The sequence below is a fragment of the Eriocheir sinensis genome, chromosome 11 (genome assembly GCF_024679095.1).
Source record: "Eriocheir sinensis breed Jianghai 21 chromosome 11, ASM2467909v1, whole genome shotgun sequence".
Taxonomy (NCBI): domain Eukaryota; kingdom Metazoa; phylum Arthropoda; class Malacostraca; order Decapoda; family Varunidae; genus Eriocheir; species Eriocheir sinensis.
The window spans coordinates 13722729-13744133 of record NC_066519.1 but is presented as its reverse complement, the minus strand read 5'-3'; the positions used below and the strand labels follow the sequence as shown (position 1 = coordinate 13744133).

The 21405-nt window shown below is 41.7% G+C and overlaps 2 protein-coding genes across 6 annotated transcripts; one reads left to right on the top strand and one right to left on the bottom strand.

The window, feature by feature from the left end:
- Positions 1-580: 580 nt before the first annotated feature.
- LOC126996897 (2-(3-amino-3-carboxypropyl)histidine synthase subunit 2-like) lies at positions 581-7772 on the top strand. The gene is made up of 5 exons (XM_050857817.1): positions 581-1602; positions 2427-2539; positions 3528-3757; positions 4510-5389; positions 7537-7772. Exons 1-5 carry the CDS (start codon positions 1456-1458, stop codon positions 7745-7747), a joined length of 1581 nt encoding a protein of 526 aa, XP_050713774.1. The 5' UTR covers positions 581-1455; the 3' UTR covers positions 7748-7772.
- Positions 7773-7917: 145 nt separating this feature from the next.
- On the bottom strand, positions 7918-21159 carry LOC126996898 (small RNA 2'-O-methyltransferase-like). Of its 5 annotated transcripts, none has more exons than XR_007751710.1 (9): positions 21041-21159; positions 18007-18071; positions 17677-17810; positions 16255-16359; positions 15622-15764; positions 14991-15179; positions 13736-14377; positions 9882-11179; positions 7918-9712 (listed from the first exon to the last, which is right to left on the bottom strand). XR_007751710.1 is itself a non-coding variant. In XM_050857818.1 (8 exons), exons 1-8 carry the CDS (start codon positions 21043-21045, stop codon positions 10939-10941), a joined length of 1524 nt encoding a protein of 507 aa, XP_050713775.1. In that variant the 5' UTR covers positions 21046-21159; the 3' UTR covers positions 7918-10938. The 5 variants fall into 5 exon arrangements, 3 of the variants coding, with proteins under 3 accessions (XP_050713775.1, XP_050713776.1, XP_050713777.1); XR_007751711.1 differs by having other exon boundaries at positions 10050-11179; XM_050857818.1 differs by having other exon boundaries at positions 7918-11179.
- Positions 21160-21405: the final 246 nt, after the last annotated feature.

Below are 21405 nucleotides of genomic sequence, written 5' to 3'. Positions count from 1 at the left end.
AACTATCAATCAGGATGAGAGGAATGAATGCAGGAGTGAGAGATGGAGAGGACAAGATATACACATGGGTAGATTATTAACAGGCTGAGTGAAGAGTGAGAGAGGAGTGAGACAAGGATACATTCTATTGCCAATCCTATTTAGTTTGTACACAGAGAAACTATCAGTCAGGATGAGGGGAATGAATGCAGGAGTGAGAGATGGAGAGGACAAGATATACGCATGGGAAGATTATTAACAGGCTGAGTGAAGAGTGAGAGAGGAGTGAGACAAGGTTACATTCTATTGCCAACCCTATTTAGTTTGTAGCTAGCCCCCAGTCCCTATGCTTGGAGTGTGTAACAGGTTGGGTGAAAAGTGAGAGGAGTGAGGCATCTATACATATATGTGGTGGAAGTATAGTAAAGAGGAAATTCAGTAGTTTTATCTATCTATCTATCTATCTATCTATCTATTTATCTATCTATATCCAACAGCTGAAAACCAATGTCAAACGGGATTTTCTCTCTTAAATGTGATCCGATCCGACGAACTCCCAACCCAGACCGAGACCAAAATTAGACCAAAACATAAACAAACCGTGCGAACATGTGGTTATAGGCCTGCCCGAAGAGGAGAAAAAATAGAAGAAAATAATAAGAGAATAATAATAGGCAGCAAAAGAAACAGAAAAGAAGAAACAGAGAGAAAGAAGAGAAGAGACAAGCAGTAGAAGAAAAAAGAGAAGGAAAAGAAAAGAAAAAAAATAACAAGCAGAATAATAAGAGAAAAAAGAAACAGAAAAGAAGAAAGAGAAAGAAGAGAAGAAGAAATTGACAAGCAGTAGAAGAAAAGAGAGAAGGAAAAGAAAAAAAAAGAAGGAAAATAAGCAGAATAAGAGAAAAGAAACAGAAAAGAAGAAAGAAAGAGAAGAAGAAATTGACAAGCAGTAGAAGAAAAGAGAGAAGGAAAAGAAAAAAAAGAAGAAGAATAACAAGCAGAATAATAAGAGGGAAAAGATACAGTAAAGAAAGAAAGAAGAAAAGAAATTGACAAGCAGTAGAAGGAAAAATAGAAGGAAAAAAAAGAAGGAAAATAACAAGCAGAATAATAAGAGGAAAAAGAACAGAAAAGAAAGAAAGAAGAAGAAAAGAAATTGACAAGCAATATAAGGAAAAAAGTAGGAAAATAACAAGCAGAAAAAGGAAAAAGAACAAGAACAAGAGAACTATCAACCAGGTAGAAAATAACGAGTAGAGAATAATAAAAAGAAGAAGAAGAAAAAGAAACAGAAAAAAGAAAGAGAAAGAAGAGAAGAAATTGACAAGCAGAAGAAAAAAAGAGAAGGAAGAAAAAAGTAGAAAATAAGAAGAAAAAGACAGAAAAAAAGAGAAAAGGAATTGACAAGCAGTAGAAGAAAAAATAAGGAAAATAGCAAAAAGAAGAAAAAGAATAAGAACAAGAGAAATATTAACCATGGCAGCCCTAACCAACACAGGGGCGGAGGTGGTGGAGCGGCAGGTGGTTCAGAATGCCTCGCCTCGCCCTCCGTCCCTTGCGCTGGAGGATATGTACGAGATCAACCGATGTGTGGCTTGGGGCAGGAAGGGCGGCTACCAGAAGGTCAGTAATGGTGATTTTTCTTCTTTTCTTCTTTTGGTTGAGTTTTGTTCTTTTTCTTCTGGCTGGGTTTTTCTTTTCATTCTTTTCTCCTCTTTTCCTTCTTGTCTTTTTCTTTTCCTTCTTTTTTTCTTTTCTTTTTCTTCTGGCTGTCTTTTTTTCCTTTTTTTCTTCTCTTCTTTTCTTTTTCCTCTTCTGGCTGTCTTTTTCTTTTATTCTTCTTTTCTTCTTTTCTCCTTTTTCTTTTACTTTTTCCTCTTCTGCTTGGCTGTTTCTTCTCTTTTTCTTCTTTTTTTCCTTCCTTCATAATTTTTTGTCTTTACTTTTTCTTCACTTTTCTTTGATTTCTCATTCTATTTTTGGTAATTGTGGAGATTGACTCTGCGCCTCTAAAATACAATATTATCCCTCCAATAAGGGACGAAATACATGTCCCTCAACCCTAATAATGAAGGCACAAGTAAAGAAAAAGGCCTAATCCCCTTCCCCTAAAATCCTTCCCCAAAATCGAAAGAAGTCTACTCACCCCATTGGAATTGCTTCTTCAGGTCGTGCATTTAACCCGTTCGCTGTGATTGGCACGGATTTGTCCTTCACTGGTAGCCTGGTAACATAGAGTCCCATGTGTTCCTCTGCCTCTGTGGTGGATAGTGGAGTGTTTCCCATGTGGTATTGGTATGCTGGATATCCCCTCCCATGGTGCAGGACTTTACAGTTTTCTTCACTGAATTGTAACAGCCACTTTTTGACCCAGTCCTGTAGCTTGGTGATGTCTTCTTGTAGGAAACCTGCAGTCAAGGGGTTGAGCTCTGTCTATTCATCCTCAGGTTTGCCTCCAGTTCCCGGATGAGCTGCTTGGAGACGCTGCCGCTGTGGCCCAAGCCTTGATGGGTCAGCTGGGGCAGGTCGTGTACATCCTGGGAGACACGACATATGGCAGGTCAGTGATTGGTCAACATCCTGGGAAACATAAGGTATAGGTCAGTTTTCTCTCTCTCTCTCTCTCTCTCTCTCTCTCTCTCTCTCTCTCTCTCTCTCTATCTATCTATCTATCTATCTATCTATCTATATATCTATCTATATATATATATATATATATATATATATATATATATATATATATATATATATATATTTATATTTTTTTTTTACAGTAAAGGAAACAGCTCATGGGAAAAAAACGATAATGAAAAAAAAAAAGCCTGCAAATCTCTGCCACCATTTGCATATCATAAACATAACCTAAACATTAATATATGCATAACATTAACATTTGCATAACATCGTCATCTTCATATACAAACTGCATAAGGTATAAGGGGTAAGGTATAGGAGGTCAGTCATCTTTACTCTGCCAGTTTGCATATCACGAACATAACCTAACATTAACATTTGCATAATGTAAACATTGGCGTAGCGTAACCGTCATAATCAAACTGCCGGAGTCATTTTTCTATTTTTGGGGCCAGACAATTTGTGATATATGTAGTTTGATATAATGGATACAAATGGATGTAACAAGGCAAAGAGTGAAAATATCAGTACAGTGAATCAGTGGATAGGCCGTATGGGGAGTGCAGTAAGAATGAGAGCGAGTGAATATGATGTTGTGCGAGAAGTTCGGTAGGTTAGGTTAGGTTAGGTTCAGAGGAGTGTGGCTGTCCCGAGCATTAGGCGGAAAACTAAGGGTGAATATCAAAACACTCACAGCCTTGAAAAACAAAAGCAACTGTACTAAAAAGGCATACCAATGGATAAAAAATTGATTTAGCTATATGTAGTTATATACCATCAACTTCAACTTCCTTACTTGTCAAAAATCTGGAAATCCTAAAATAAAAAAATGACGCAGTTTATAAGGGTGACTATGTTAAAATACCAATACTAATAAAAAATGGTCACGCTTACCATTGCCTCACACGCCGCAGCTGCTGTGTGGACGAGGTGGCCGCTGAGCATGTGGGAAGCGATGCCGTGATACACTTCGGGAACACCTGTCTGAGTCCGTCCCAGAGGCTGCCCGTCCTGTACATTCCCACAAGACTCCCAGTGGATGTGTCGAGGGTGGCAGGGCAACTGAAGGAGGCACTAACGGAGAGGAAGGACGCTGGTCACCCACTGGTTCTCCTCTATGATACCAGATGCCACTATGCTGCAGGTGGGATATTATTCTCTCTTAACCCAGTGACATAGGGTGACGGGATGCACCACACCCTCTCGGAACCTCAGTTGTTGGGTGATGTCGTATAGTGCCGATCAGGGGCGTTCCTAGACATTTTGGGGCCCGGGGGGCTCATTCCCATTTGGGGCCCCTCTTATGGGGTGAGAGGCGAGCACAATGAGCCAAAGCAGCTGCGGGGTTTAGTGGGGTGCTGTTAGCCCCCACCCCCCCACCCCGGGAAAATGCGAAATTTAACCATTGCTGCAATGGTTAAATTTCGCATTTTGGGGCCCCCCTCACTTTGGGGCCCGGGGGGCGATTTCAAACAGCCCCCCCTCGCCCCCCCCCTCAGGAACGCCACTGGTGCCGATTTCACAACTCTTCTTAGTCACTTCTTAGCCTCAAATAGATTCGTAGCCTCCAGTCCCTGTGGTGGAAGAAAGTGAATATTCCCAAGTGCCTGTGTGTCTGTTTTGAGAGCTTGTTAATATTGAAGAAAATGGGAAAATTTAGAGGGTCACTGCATAATGTCTGTGATGAATGAATAGTTACTGTGATGAAATAGTGAGTATAAAGTTCAGTAAAATGTATCCTCCACTTAACAGCTGATATCAGTGAGGTTATAATTTAAGTAGTTGCTATCAAACCTATATAACAATCAAATATAGTTAAGACTTTTAAGGATGGAATAGAAGAAAGAATATCAAGAATTGGTAGATATGTGGTGTCAATTTCTTACTTTTTCCCAGATGAATTGTTCTCCAAGTTGCAGAGCTCATTCCCAAGCCTCGTGCTCTCCACCCTGGAAGGTCTTTGGCATCACGAACAGAAAAGTGCGGACTGCTGTAACGTGTTGGAAGACTGCATGGGTAACTCAACATGTGCCTGCAATGAATCTGAAAGTTGCGAGACATCTAAGTGCAATGATCCATGTGAAACTAATGGTCCCAGTGATTCTCTCAAAAGCTCAGAAAGTGGCCAGCGGGAAGTTAAGTTCAACGGACGTCATGTGAGTATACCTGACGGGGCTGACATCAAGGACAGCAGCTTCATATATGTAGGCCCCAGAGGACCCACCTTAGACTGCCTGCTACTCCGCTTCCCCGAGAACACATTCCACCACGTGCCTCCAAGTGATGGTGCCGTGGAAACCCTCTCAGGCATGCAGAGTCTCATCCGCCGCAGCATCAAGCTTGAGATGATTCGAGACGCGGAAATCATTGGCATCTTGGTCGGAACCTTAGGCGTTGCGAGGTACCGGGAAGCCATAACAAGACTCAAGACCATCGTCAAGACAGCAGGGAAACGTAGCTACACCTTCGTCGTCGGCAAACCCAATGAACCTAAGCTGGCGAACATCTCCGAAGTCGACGTTTTTGTTTACGTGGCGTGTCCAGAAACAACCATAGTGGACCGAGGCTCAGATCCTGTCGTATATAGAAAGCTGGTGGCCCCGTGGGAGGTGGAGGTGGCCCTAGTAGCCGGCAGGGAGTGGAGTATGACCTTTGAACCGGATTTTAGTGCCCTCCTGCCTGGTGGAGCGCATCACGTGGAGGTCAGTGAGGTGCCGAGGGAGGAGGAAGCCAGTGTGTCCCTCATCACTAACAGAACACAGGCGCTTGGAGTAAGGTAAGAGCGTTGACCAGGATTATCAGATGTGTGAGGAAGGGGGAATGATTTTAAGGGTTTGATTATATATGAACCAATCTCTAAAAACTGACCCTTGATTATATTTGAACCAATCTCTAAAAACTAACCCTTGATTATATTTGAACCAATCTCTAAAAATTGACCCTTGATTATATTTGAACCAATCTCTAAAAACTAACCCTTGATTATATTTGAACCAATCTCTAAAAATTGACCCTTGATTATATTTGAACCAATCTCTAAAAATTGACCCTTGATTATATTTGAACCAATCTCTAAAAACTAACCCTTGATTATATTTGAACCAATCTCTAAAAACTGACCCTTGATTATACTTGAACCAATCTCTAAAAACTGACCCTTGATTATATTTGAACCAATCTCTAAAAACTGACCCTTGATTATATTTGAACCAATCTCTAAAAACTGACCCTTGATTGTATTTGAACCAATCTCTAAAAACTGATCCTTGATTATATTTGAACCAATCTCTAAAAACTGATCCTTGATTATATTTGAACCAATCTCTAAAAAACTGACCCTTGATTATATATGAACCAATCTCTAAAAAACTGACCCTTGATTATATATGAACCAATCTCTAAAAACTGACCCTTGATTATATATGAACCAATCTCTAAAAACTAACCCTTGATTATATATGAACCAATCTCTAAAAACTGACCCTTGATTATATTTGAACCAATCTCTAAAAACTGACCCTTGATTGTATTTGAACCAATCTCTAAAAACTGACCCTTGATTATATTTGAACCAATCTCTAAAAACTGACCCTTGATTGTATTTGAACCAATCTCTAAAAACTGACCCTTGATTATATTTGAACCAATCTCTAAAAACTGACCCTTGATTGTATTTGAACCAATCTCTAAAAACTGACCCTTGATTATATTTGAACCAATCTCTAAAAACTAACCCTTGATTATATTTGAACCAATCTCTAAAAACTAACCCTTGATTATATTTGAACCAATCTCTAAAAACTGACCCTTGATTATACTTGAACCAATCTCTAAAAACTGACCCTTGATTATATATGAACCAATCTCTAAAAACTGACCCTTGATTATACTTGAACCAATCTCTAAAAACTGACCCTTGATTATATATGAACCAATCTCTAAAAACTGACCCTTGATTATACTTGAACCAATCTCTAAAAACTGACCCTTGATTATATATGAACCAATCTCTAAAAACTAACCCTTGATTATATTTGAACCAATCTCTAAAAACTGACCCTTGATTATATATGAACCAATCTCTAAAAACTGACCCTTGATTATATATGAACCAATCTCTAAAAACTGACCCTTGATTATATATGAACCAATCTCTAAAAACTGACCCTTGATTATATATGAACCAATCTCTAAAAACTGACCCTTGATTATATATGAACCAATCTCTAAAAACTGACCCTTGATTATATTTGAACCAATCTCTAAAAACTGACCCTTGATTATATATGAACCAATCTCTAAAAACTGACCCTTGATTATATTTGAACCAATCTCTAAAAACTGACCCTTGATTGTATTTGAACCAATCTCTAAAAACTAACCCTTGATTATATTTGAACCAATCTCTAAAAACTAACCCTTGATTATATTTGAACCAATCTCTAAAAACTGACCCTTGATTGTATTTGAACCAATCTCTAAAAACTAACCCTTGATTATATTTGAACCAATCTCTAAAAACTGACCCTTGATTGTATTTGAACCAATCTCTAAAAACTAACCCTTGATTATATTTGAACCAATCTCTAAAAACTAACCCTTGATTATATTTGAACCAATCTCTAAAAACTGTCCATCGTGGAAATAAATCATTTTTCACACTACTGTTCTCCTAAATTGTGTATCATCACCTTAGTCTCCAAACAGATTCCCGTACAGCAAACACTAATACAATAAACTCCTATTTCTCATCATTTTAAGGGCCTAATTATTCTAGCCAGTCTCTAAAAACTGTCCATCGTGGAAATAAATCATTTTTCACACCACTGTTCTCCTAAATTGTGTATCATCACCTAAGTCTCCAAACAGATTCCCATAAAGCAAACACTAATACATAAACTCCTATTTCTCATCTTCAAACAGAAACAGTCCCATTGAGGAGGGCACAGCGGGGCCGGTGGTGGTACAGGAGGGGAAGGTTTTGGCTACCATCCACGTTGGCGGTGGCGGGCAGGTGCTGGGAGGACGTTCCTGGGCCGGGCTTGATCCCTCCCTGCCCCCGCCTGCCCTGGGAACTGCTGTGGTGGAGGGCAGGAAGGGCATTGCAGCGGAGTACCAGGATGAGACACTATGACACTCGGAATAAAGGGAGAAAGGTATTGGTACGTTGCTTTTACCCTTTTTGCTCATTGGTATGTATTATTAACCCGGTAGCAGCGGGGATCATGTTTCTTAATGGTCCCTCTGAATGAGAAAAATGGGAAAAAATCACCCCTCACACAAACCATTTCATAATATATATCAAAGCATTTGTGATCAGTTTATGTATCATCTATTTTTGGGGTTAAAATCATGGCACAAATTTGGCCCGTCGCTTCTACACAGTAAAGCCACAAATTTGGCCTGTTGCTTCTACACAGTAAAGCCACAAATTTGGCCTGTTGCTTCTACACAGTAAAGCCACAAATTTGGCCTGTTGCTTCTACACAGTAAAGCCACAAATTTGGCCTGTTGCTTCTACACAGTAAAGCCACAAATTTGGCCTGTTGCTTCTACACAGTAAAGCCACAAATTTGGCCTGTTGCTTCTACACAGTAAAGCCACAAACTTGGCCTGTTGCTTCTACACAGTAAAGCCACAAATTTGGCCCGTCACTGCTACACAGTAAAGCCACAAATTTGGCCTGTCGCTGCTACACGGTAAAGCCACAAATTTGGCCCGTCGCTTCTACACGGTAAAGCCACAAATTTTGCCCGTCGCTGCTACACGGTAAAGCCACAAATTTTGCCCGTCACTGCTACACGGTAAAGCCACAAATTTTGCCCGTCACTGCTACACGGTAAAGCCACAAATTTTGCCCGTCGCTTCTACACGGTAAAGCCACAAATTTTGCCCGTCACTGCTACACAGTAAAGCCACAAATTTGGCCCGTCGCTGCTACACAGTAAAGCCACAAATTTTGCCCGTCGCTTCTACACGGTAAAGCCACAAATTTTGCCCGTCACTGCTACACGGTAAAGCCACAAATTTGGCCCGTCGCTGCTACACGGTAAAGCCACAAATTTTGCCCGTCACTGCTACACGGTAAAGCCACAAATTTTGCCCGTCACTGCTACACAGTAAAGCCACAAATTTTGCCCGTCACTTCTACACAGTAAAGCCACAAATTTGGCCCGTCGCTGCTACACGGTAAAGCCACAAATTTTGCCTGTCGCTGCTACACGGTAAAGCCACAAATTTGGCCCGTCGCTGCTACCGGGTTAAAAGTGCATGTGGTAGTAGTAAAAGCAACTGGGTACCAAGATGAAAAAACATGACATTTGCAATAAAAGGAGGAAGGTACCGACACGTTTCTTTTACCCTCTTTCGTGTGGTATTCAAATGCACAGCAGCTGATTGACATGTATTATTAAAAGTACATGTAGCAGTAGTAGTAAAAGTAGCTGAGTAATAAGTAAATCTAGCAATGTTTTTATGACTTTTTACCTTCTATATTTAATAAGGTATTCATTTTTGGCCTCAATCCCATATCTTTTTATCTATATATGAAGAGACAACTACTTTTAACCCTTTCAATATGGTGACGCAGGGTTAAGAGGAATTGGAAGAGGATTAATTCTCTTCTAAACCTCTTAATACTCTTCCATTTCCTCTTAAGAGATTTAGAAAAGGATTAAGAGGAAATGGAAGAGGATTAAGAGGTTTAAAAGAGGATTAACCTTTTCCATATGGTGACGCCGACATCAGCGTCACCGTATTGAAAGGGTTAAAGACCTCAATCCCACATCTCCATCGAAGTAAATACTATACATGGACTTCAATCCTACGTCTTTATCTATATAGCAAGATAGTATTGATTTTATAGACCTCAATCCCATGTTTCTACCCAGCATACAAACCTCCTAACTTGGCAACTCGATCCTATTTATTTTACAGGACTCAATCCCATGTTGCCATCTATTAAGGAATGTTCTAGGTATTTTACACTTTAATCCCACATCTTTGTCAAAACCTCTAACTTGGCAACCTGATCCTATTTATTTTACAGAACTCAATCCTATGTTGCTATCTATAAAGGAATGTTTTGTTTATTTTTTATCTCGACCCCACATCTCTAAGTCTTGTAACCCCTAACTTGACATCCTGATACTCTATATTAGTCCTCAATCCCACATCTCTAACTCTTGTACAAACCCCTGATCCTATTTATTTTACAGAACTCAATCCTATGTTGCTATCTATAAAGGAATGTTCTCTTTATTTTAGACCTCAACCCCACATCTCTAAGTCTTGTAACCCCTAACTTGGCATCCTGATACTCTATATAGTCCTCAATCACACATCTCAAAGTCTTGTACAAACCCCTGATCCTATTTATTTTACAGAACTCAATCCTATGTTGCTATCTATAAAGGAATGTTTTGTTTATTTTTTACCTCAACCCCACATCTCTAAGTCTTGTAACCCCTAACTTGGCATCCTGATACTCTATATAGTCCTCAATCACACATCTCTAACTCTTGTACAAACCCCTGATCCTATTTATTTTACAGAACTCAATCCTGTGTTGCCATCTATAAGGAAATGTTCTATTTATTTTAGATCTCAACCCCACATCTCTAAGTCTTGTAACCCCTAACTTGGCATCCTGATACTCTATATTAGTCCTCAATCACACATCTCTAACTCTTGTACAAACCCTTGATCCTATTTATTTTACAGAACTCAATCCTATGTTGCCATCTATAAGGAAATGTTCTATTTATTTTAGATCTCAACCCCACATCTCTAAGTCTTGTAACCCCTAACTTGGCATCCTGATACTCTTATTAGACTTCAATCCCACATCTCTAAATCTTGTAGAAACCCATAACTTGGCATCCTGATACTCTTTGTTACACCTCAATCCCACATTTCCAAGTCTTGTACAAACTCCTTACTCGACAAACTGATATTTACTTTATAGAACTTGATCCCACATCTTTAAGTCCTGTAAAAACCCTTAACTTTGCAACCTGATACTCTTTACTTAATAGACTTGAAGCCCACATCAGGTTCTTATGATCTAATGCTCTTACATTCTCATCTCTGTCATGTATGAATCCTTGACTTTGCAACCTGATACTACTTACTTTGAGTTCTTACTATCTTATGTTCTTGTGTTCTCAGCTCTCAGTCATGTACAAATCCCAGACTTTGCAACCCAACACCATTTACTTTAGGCCTCAATCCCACATCAGGTTCTTATGATCTTGAGTTCTTATGTTCTCCTCTCTAAGTCATGTACAAATCCCTGACTGCAATCTGATACTACTTACTTGGGCCTCAATCCCACATCTCCAACTCCTCTACAAGCCCCTCACTCTGCGACCTGACCTCTCTGTCCTCCAAGCCACAGTGGGTCTCCTCGTCTAAGCCCTCCACGGAAGGCCATCTCAGAAATTCCCTGTCCTCCTCAGTGTCAGTTGTCTTGTCGAAGGAAACACTCTCTTCGTACAACATCACCTTACCCACCCAGGAGCTGCCTCTTCCTGACGTCTCGATGCATTCACCTTCTACAGCCTTACTGGAGGATGACAAACAACAGGCACTTAGTTTGTTTAGAGTATTCATTTATATTCTTTGACATTCTTTGACATACGATAGAAGAGGACATGATATACAAGAGTGGAGCTTGCGTTTCAGACAAGTTCTCCTCAGGTTTTTGGAGTATATGAGAAGACTGGTAATGTTGTTCTCTTTTCTGAGGCATCAACGTAAGCTAAAACTAATACTATCGTTACTGTATCCAAGAAAATAGGCCATCTTCACCGTCTTTTCAATGTGCGGTAAGTTAACACAAAGCTTGGCATGTCTTCTTAGCATCAAAATCAACAGCAGGGAAGAGTGCTCAGTCAGGATGCTAGGAACAGTTCAAGCAGTGTGGGATGAAGGAGTGAAGTAATGATGGGTCTATGCACGTCATCATATTAGCATGTATCTTTACTCTTTAGGAGGGTATGCCGATGACTCAAGAACCAGCCTTTACACTTTACAGCAAATCCCATCAAGTTAAAATGAGCCACACTGCTTGAGCCTAATATACTGAGCCCCTAAATACTGTAGCCTAACCCTGATCACACTCAACATAGTATAGCACCACACCGCACATTGGAAAGGCGGGGAAAGTATTAAGGGAACTTGGTCGGACTTCGAAAGCAAAATAAAAAATGTCATCTCATATATTCCAAAGTATAAAGCTTCTGCAGAAATCACATACAAAAATATAGCAACAGCTCGGCAATGCTGGAACGAGCTCACCAAACCCTACTGACTAGCTGACAGTCACCCCGTCGGAACCGCCACCTCGGAGCGACAGCCTCAATTGACTCAGAGCTGCTGTCTTTCTCTGGCTTATAGTATCCTCAATATATACAGTGTTCAAGGTAGTGAGGGATTTCAGAGTCAGGGTCAAGGTAAGGTGAAGGGAGGATCGAGGGTGTCAGCAGATAGAGTGGAGGTGTGACTTGCTGGGAGGGAAAGGCCAAAGAGGTGGGGTAGTGGTGGAAAGCATGCAGGCTGTGTGGCTGCAGACAGGTACGGGCGTCTGAGACACCGTATAAAACTGTAGTTGCACTGTGCTGTGTAGCGATTCCCATTTGTATTGTACTATGAAGGTGTGTCTGTATATATACACACACACAGCAGTGTCGCCTAATATGTGTGTTAGTAGTACGCAAATCACCATTCTGTTTTGTTCTGTGCCTCTGGCTTGCAGTTTTGATGTAAAAATTCCCTAACCTTAATGTCATGACACTACTTGCTGAACAGCCTCCCTGCGGGTACTGTTACGGCTAGTGTTTCCCAGACTCACTCTTTCCATCCACCTGTTGTCCTCTAGCCAACAAGTGTCCAACATGAGTCTTGGCTTTAACTGCTTTTGTAATGTCTTCACTTTTGTCTTAGCTATCTGCAGTTTTTCTCAGCCATTACAGTGATGCCCAGCATCTATCTCCTCATTCCTCTTCGGGTGCTTCTGTTTCCTTTACTGTTCTGAGACATTCCTCTTGAATGAACTAAACTTTAGTCTTCCTTTTAATCATCTTTAGCCCTACCTGTAGACTTTCCCTGTCTGCTCAATTGTTACTAGCAGATATAAAATCCTTTTGATGCATTGGACTCACTATTGCGGTTACTCTAGTCTTCCTAAAACGTGTATGTTGTGACAAATGTCTCACGTGTGTCATGGAATAAAAATATTGCTGCAAAGCCTGAAGTGTCCGGGCAACATTACTGCTACAACATCTGCAAGCCTTTGTGGCGCTCACTTCCTATGGTTGGGCCAGAGTTGCAGGTTGATTTGCACTTTAAAAAAACTGCACAATGCAGGCAGTTACATGACCGACAATAGAAATGCAAATTCTGAACCTAAGTAGCACAGTAAAAGACAATCTCTCCTAACACTACTGACTCACACTCCAAGAAAGAACACAATGTGCACCACACTGGCAGCCAGCTGTACGTCCCTGCCTGGCCGGAGCCCCGAGAACACTCAAGAGTCACACCGAGACTACTCCGTCAGACCCAAACACCTGCTTTGGGAGGGCTCCAGGCTTATAGCGGGACAATAAGGCAATACATGTCACTCTAACCCTAAGTATAAGAGAAAACCTGATAAGAAAAGTATAAATGTCTCTTGTTGTCAGTCTGTCTTCAAAGGTGGCAATGGGAGCTCTCCCTGCCTGACAGCAATACAGAGCACCCATCACTGTGTGCTTCCAGTGCAGCGAACACTTATGGTTTGTGTTCTGTATGAAACCATTCTTTAAAAATAGACAAAAAATAGTGACACTGGTCGCACACACACATTGAAACGTTACACTATAGCTAGAATTCTCATAACCTAATAACAGCCACGGAGACAATGAGTATCACGGAATATAATCACTACCACCAAACTGGCCGCACGGACCCATGGCACGAGTCTGTCTTTATTGCCATGATAAAAAACCTAGTTAAAAATCACAGAACACACACATACCTAAAACACATGTATGTACGTATGTATAAACAAATATACATACACACATACACACACACACATACGCACACATGCACACCATGAACCACGTGAGCATCTTACCTGATCAACTCATCAGTTACGTCAATTTCAACCCCCGTGTTCACCCAGTGCTCGAGGGACCTCATGGGGATGACGGCATATCTGTTATCTATTATGTAAAAGCAATTCTGATTCTTCATGCTCTCTGCCTTGTACATAGCCTCTTCGCTCTCATAATGTGGCACCATGTAGTTAACATACTCTGGCGCTACAGGCCCAAGGAGGGGAGGGGAGAACACACCCACGACGCCAGGCTGTGGGGTGAAGTAGTCCGTGTTATCCGTGTGCTCCTGCTGCTGCTGCCACACGGGAGGGCCCAAGTTAATGTCCTGCCTCTCCCCGGTCACAAGGTAGTTCCGTAAGGAGTTGAAGCGGCTCAGAGCGTAGTCCATCTCCCACTCCTCCTTCGTCCTCGTGTCAACCGGGAACTCCGTCTGTGCCACGATTTTGTAACTTGTGTCTGTGCTTGCTGTTTCAATGGTGTTGCCCTCCCCTGCAAGTGGTGTGGCTGTGGTGTCTGCTTGGGGAATGTCAGGCTGCTCTAGGTACTGCGTGTAGTGCCAAAAGCTGGCTATCTGGGTGCAGCAGGTGCCGTCAGGGCCGAGGCCACAGCCAGAGAACTCCACCTTGTACTCTGGGTGTTCCTCCACAACTCCTTGGCACCTGAGAAAGGGAGACACGACAAGTGTTGAGTTGCAAGTCCTGAAAGTTTTAACAGAGAGATGTGAAAGGGTTAGAAAATTTTGTAAGGATGAATAGCACGCTGAGATGGTTTGGACAGGTGATGAGTTACAAGACCTGAAAGTTTTAACAGAGAAATGTGAAAGGGTTAAAAAATTTTGTGAGGATGAATAACACGCTGAGATGGTTTGGACAGGTGATGAGTTGCAACACCTGAGTTTTAAGAGAGAAACGTGAATGGTTATAAAATTTTGTAAGGATGAATAGCACGCTGAGATGGTCTGGACACGCGATGAGAATGAATGAGGATGAATTCGTGAAGAGAGTTTAAGGGAAGGATTAAGGGAAAGGGTGTCAGGGGAAGATCACTTGTGAATCATTAGGGTGAGTGAGTATTGGAGTGACAGAATTGGAAGTAGCAGGATTGAGTGTGCTGAGAGAGTGGCAGAACAGGGAGAGATGGAGACACTTCTGCAGCACCCATCCCCTGAAAGGTAGGTCTTGCAAGGGAACAGGGCATCGCGGATATAGATAGATAGAACAGCAGTAAATAAAACTCAATTGATGATGAAGCCAGCCACAGACCGACACTTACCATTGCTGGAACTCCTCGGCGGTCCACTCAAACTTGTGATCCCAGTGTCTGAAGGTTCCTGGCGTGTGGTTTGGGAAAAACTTGTTGAAGTCGGCATTTGGGGTTGTGACCACTACCAGATGTGGCCGTACGCGCTGGAACACACACTGCACCAAGGCTGGCAGGTCACCCACGTTCATGTGCTCAATGCTGCATGAGGGGGAAGAAATACCTATGTCTGATCCATTCTACTCAAGCTGTATCATCCATATTCTTAACCCCTTGACTGCGGATTTCCTACAAGAAGACATCACCAAGCTACAGGAATGGAGCAATAAGTGGCTGCTATAATTCAATGAGGAAAATGTAAAGTCATGCACCTTGGGAGGGGAAATCCAGCATACCAATACCACATGGGAAACACTGCACTATCCACCACAGAGACAGAGACAGACCTGGGACTATATGTGACCAAGCTACCAGTGAAAGCCAAATCCGTGCAAATCGTAGCGAATGGGTTAAAAATACGAGCTTTTGCGCAAGGCATGTCACCCATCAGATTAAGACACCGCAGCCATAACAGGAACTTGGGAAACAGAGAAAATGAGCTATGACTTCGACTGCCTAAAATGTATGAAGGTTCACGACTTACACTTCTATGAGAGTGACCGCCTGGGCCCCCGAGAGGATGGGGTCGTATACTCTTGCATCCCCGCACACCACCTTCACCGTGAGAGGCTCCTGTCGCCGCAGCAAGAAGTCTGCCATCAGGGGTTGGACGCGGTATTTGCAGCTCTGGATAAAAAAACACCGGACAGGCATATCGTCACCCTTGTAAACGGCCTCAGTGATTTTTTGTATTTCCAGATTATAGGCTGAATCAATTTTTTATTTATCATGTAGTGTTTGGTAGAGTATTTTTTTGTCTTTTGTGTGTGTGTGAGTGTTCTAAAAATTCACCTTGATCCTGCTGTGTGTAATATGTAAGTTAGTTAATAAACAAGTCTTTTTATTTATTTTTTATTTTATTTTTACAACAAAGGAAGCAGCTCAAGGGCAACAAAAAGTGTAGAAAAAAACCCTGCTAATCACTACTCATATGAGGCCTATGTGGTATACCTTTTTTTTCATGTGTGTGTGTGTGTGTGTGTGTGTGTAGCACCTTTTGGTAGAGTTCTTTTCGTCTATCTCGGGTGTGTGTGTTCGAAAATTCACCTTGACTCTTCTGCCTAAAATATTAAAGTTAAGAAGATTTTTTTTTTTAATTGTGATATTAATGTTATACCTGCAGTTTTTCTTCGTCAATATCCAGGAGCACAGCCTCTTGCACTCCCCTTATGCACCGCAGGTTACGGAAGAACTTCAGCTCAGCGCTCCCGATGTCCACAACCTACACGGAGAGGAAGAATCTCAGCGGGTGATCGGTTTCCTTGGACTTTTTATATTTCTAGTGACAAAAGAGACAGAAGAGAGAGAGAGAGAGAGGAGACTTGATGATGATGTATAATTTTGGACAGAGAATTTCTTTTAACCCGGTAGCAGCGACGGGCCAAATTTGTGCCATGATATAAGCCCCCAAAAATAGATGATACACAAACTGATCACAAATGCTTTGATATATACAGCCGATTTTTCGGATTTTCGATTGCCGCCGCGCCGACCGACTGTGAATGAAACATGATAACCAGACATAAACAACACTCGCTTACAAACAAAATAAATGCGCTAAATGTTAAAAATGTTAATGTAAATGTTGTATGTTGTGTTGTGTCTCTGTGTCTCCTTGTCTTGACCAGTGTATGTTTGCAGATCTGAATTGTAGATGTTGATCTGTGTTTGTTGTTGGTTGTGCAATTGGCTTGCTGTGGCAAAGCTTGCATCATCGCATCGAGATCGTGGACATGTGGAGACACAGTATGATGAAACTCCTTTCGTTGGTAGGTTGGAAATGATGGTGGGTGGGATGGGAGGAGGAGTGTGTCGTGTGTGTGAGAGTTGTCTTGAGGAGTGAGTAGTGGAGTAGTTAGGTTGTAGTCGGTTGACCTCACCTCGTCCTGAAGCGCGAGAAGCGGCGGATGTGTGTGTGATGTTGAGTTTTTTTTTTTGTTTTTGTCTAATACATTGATCTATTAGTTTACAAGCTATTTGAATGTATATTAAGCATATTCATTTTTTTTAAATTCTTAAATTTTTAAATAATGTGTATATAGTACATATTTTATTTTTTTTTTTTTTTTTTATTTTTTTTTTTTTAAAAAAAAAAAAATTTAATTGCATTATCCAGATCAATTTCGGATAATCCGCTTTCGGATAATCGGGGTTTTACTGTATTATGAAATGGTTTGTGTGAGTGATGATTTTTCTCATTTTTCTCGCTAAGAGGGACCACTAAGAAACATGATCCCCGCTGCTACCGGGTTAATCAGAGGCAAAGAAAGAGCAAGATGTCATAAGTACAAGTTAAGGAAGACTAGATGGAGAAACATTACAAGGTTTAGTTTTTCACATATGTGTTGATGACTGGAATGAGTTGGAAGGCAAGGTGGTGCAGGCAAGGAACATCCACAACTTTGTCAATATTAAATAAAAGTATATATGGAGGTTGATCAAGATGATCTTTCTCTGTCTCTCTCTCTCTCCCTCACACACACACGCATATTACTCTCTTATTACGAAGATTAAAATAAACTAACATAAACCTTCCCACCTTAGTCACAGGCAGTCTGCTGTTCATAATGATCTCTTGCACTGCCTCATAGCGCTGGACATATAAGGGCGGAGAGAACACCAACTTGTCTCCTGATATCAATGCTCTTTTTGGGCTTGAATCATTCTGAGAAACTGTATATAGGGAGAATGTTACCTTATAATAGATATAATAGATACAGGTATAGATATAGATAGATTATATTTTTCTGGGTATTTCTTATTTTTTTTCTATCCAGCCTTTAGGCAGGTGATAAAATGCATAAAGAGTAATTCACAGATAAGGTCCATGACATGTTAAGCAATGAACAAGCTGCTCTAAGGCTCTCACCTGCTGCCGGGGGCCCATAGTACACCTCCTGGCCGGGGCACCTCATGGCATATGGGTCAGTTATGCTGGGGAGAAAACACATCAACTACAGCAGCCACTACCAGGCAGAGGCCATTCACAAGGTCCCTCAGAAGAGTATACCAGCGCTATATATAGCACATAAGATACAATGGGGATAAAACGAGGTGAGTAACTAACTCTTAATTTTGTTCTAATTAGAACAAAGGAATGTAAGAAGTATGTAAGAGGCTGATAGGCCTGTATGAGGCAATATACAGGTAACTCTCGATTTACGCGAGTTTGGTTTACGCGTCTTTGAAATAACGCGGGGTCAAAAATCCAAAAAAAAAAATTATTTACACGTTTTTTCCACTTATGCGCGATATTTTATGGAGTGGCCACCAGATGTCTCACGCAACTGGACTCACACGGCGCCGCGGCCACACAGCAGAGCTCAGTTCTTCCCGCGCGCCACTTGAACAACAATACAGTACCCACGCTGCCACGCTACTCAACAATAGGGGTGGGCAGTTACCGGTACTAACGGTACTAGCTATATGGTACAGTACCGGTACCAGACTGCTCGGTACCGGTACCAATACTAGCTAGCCACTCATGGTGTCCCTCATTTCTTCCTCACACGAGTGAGGCTGAGACTGAGTGCCTGAGTGGATATCTCGGTGATATGGATATTCTCTCTCTCTCTCTCTCTCTCTCTCTCTCTCTCTCTCTCTCTCTCTCTCTCTCCACTGAATGAAGTGAATAAGCATATTATTCCCACCATCACTCGTAGGTTATGACAGAGAACTAGGCAAGACACAATTCACACGTTTCTGGTGACACGCGCCATGCAGCTGTTTGTTGTGTGGGTGTGGTTGTGTGGTTTGTAAACAATGCAAATGGCGGGCTGGCTGGTATTGCGCGAAATATCTCCTCGTACAAGACTCGTGATGTACAGTTTCTGATATCATATTTACCCCATTATTCTCACTAATATTAATAATTAATAATGAACACATGGATATTTTTTTCCAATATGATTTTTTATGTAGCTTGTACTGCTCCTTAGTCATACAATCAAGCCACCTGTGACATCAAGATCAAGATCATACAAATGGCGCCCGACGGAAAAACGGAATAACAGCAAGGCATGGGCAATCCTCCATCGATTTCAATTTTGTATAGTAGTTATTAGATCGCCCTGTATTCTATGGTAACATATTATAAGACAGCTACGGACTATGAAGGATTATATACAATGATAAAGGAAAGTTTGCCGTTGTTATTGGATAAGACAAAAAACAGACCCTTAAAAACACCCCAAAGAAGAAAAAAATCATTAAAAATTTGTACACTCGGAGTACAAGGCGCAGGGCTAAACTTTCAGGCATTTTTTTGAGAAAAAGGTGTGCGCTATACGCTGAAAAATACGGTATTTATTTTTCGACAGAAACCTACCTCTTGTTTGATTTACATTGTTTTTGATTTACGCGACCTCTCCAAGAACGCAATACTCGCGTAAATCGAGAGTTACCTGTACTGTGAATATAAATCATAAAAGGGCACTTATTACAAACCCAAGCTTCCATTAATCACTGCAGCAATAGTTTTTTAAGTTTTCAGCCCTGATGCCTGACTTTTGCATGACTCCTTGTTTTGAGTCACCTGTGTGTCACTATGACATATGGTTGTCTTACGTCTCTATTGAGACGAGACAACCAGCCAACAAAGTAAAGGCCGTTCCCAATAATCTCAACCTCTCTCCAGAACACCAAACCCACATAAAATCTTAACCCAAAAATTAGTTAGCCTCACCAATAAGTTCCACAGCTGTCCTAATGATATAACTAAACCCTGATGCCCGTCTCCATTGTTGTCAACTCTATGCAATGTCAATTACACTGTTACATCGATGCCTGTGTCTGTTTAGGAAAGCTAAAGGAAATATCTGACATGGCCATTTAACACCTACAAGCCCGTAAGGCCGTGGCCACACTGGGAGTGAGAAAGCGAGCGAGAGCGAGAGTGAGAAACTTTAATACATAATAACCAATGCAGGTGGCCACACTGGCAGCGAGCAGGTAATGGCAAGAAAGCGAGGAGAGTTGACAATTAACTTTTCTCGCGCGAGATCACTCAGCCAGAATGTGTGACATTACAGACATGCTTCCATATTATTTGCCGTAACTCACCTCATACATCAGATAGGACCTTTTGGTTAGCACCATTAGACGCAGCAGTGATTGGAAAACTCAAATTTGTTTGAGAAAACTCAATAAAACAGAAACTAAATAAATAGTGACGAGTTGAAGTTAAAGAATCACTCCGTAATGTTTACAACATATTTAACACATAGCTACCATTTGCAGCAGCCATGAAATAAGTAATAAAATCAACAATACTATCTTATAGTGAAAAGCCTCCTGAACACAATGATGTATACAGATTTTTCATAAAATTCCAAATAAGTGATGAGGTGAAACTTTTCACCTCATCCCTCGTGTGCGCCGACGAGGTGGGTGCCAGCAAGGTGCCATAGTCTTCCAAATATGTCGAGGCTGGTCTGGCGTAGGCTCCCGCGAGTCCTTTCCTAACCTCTGCCCTGCCACACAGACCCAACACCTATTTCTTCCTCTCATATGTAAGCTATAGGTAACATATGAGAGGAAAAAATAGATGTTGGGACTGTGTGGCAGAGCAGAGAAATGGACCCGCGGCAGCCAACGCCAAAACGGACTCGACAATTTGGTTTCACTATAGGAGTGTGTAGTGTTCCGAGGCTATACTGCTCCGCGGGGTCGCGTTGCCATGACAACCCTCGCTTCGCCTCGCTTTTGGTGTGGACACAGAAACTCGCCTTGCTGCTCTCGCTCTCGCTCGCTTTCTCGCTTTCTGTGTGGCCGCGGCCTAAGTTCGCATATCCAGCCGGCCAGCCCCGCCCTCCTGACCCATGACACGCACTACCGAGGGATCACATGACCTCACACTTCACCGGGACAGCAAGGAGGTCACCGCGCCGCGCCCTGACCCTGACCTCATGGCTGTAAGGACGTGCAGGAGGAGCAGGAAGGTGTTTTAAGGTCACCGGTCGCCCTTCTCCAGCAGCCCTGTTGTTGTGAGGACTACGAGACTTATTTATTTCCTCGGTGGGGGAAGAGGAGTGAGAGAAAAGGTAAAAGTAGGCAAAAGTACGATTATTGTATTGTTAGTGTGCAGTCTATACCCAAGCATTTACACTTTAGACTCATAGTATGCGGTCTACCTCAAAGAACCTCACACTGCAGGAGAATGAAAAATTAGTTGAAAAGTGCTGAATAGTGACTAATTACTATCCAGAAAATTGTGTTCTCATTAAAATGCAACTGCTGTTTCCTCCGTCAAAGTGACACGTCTGTAGAA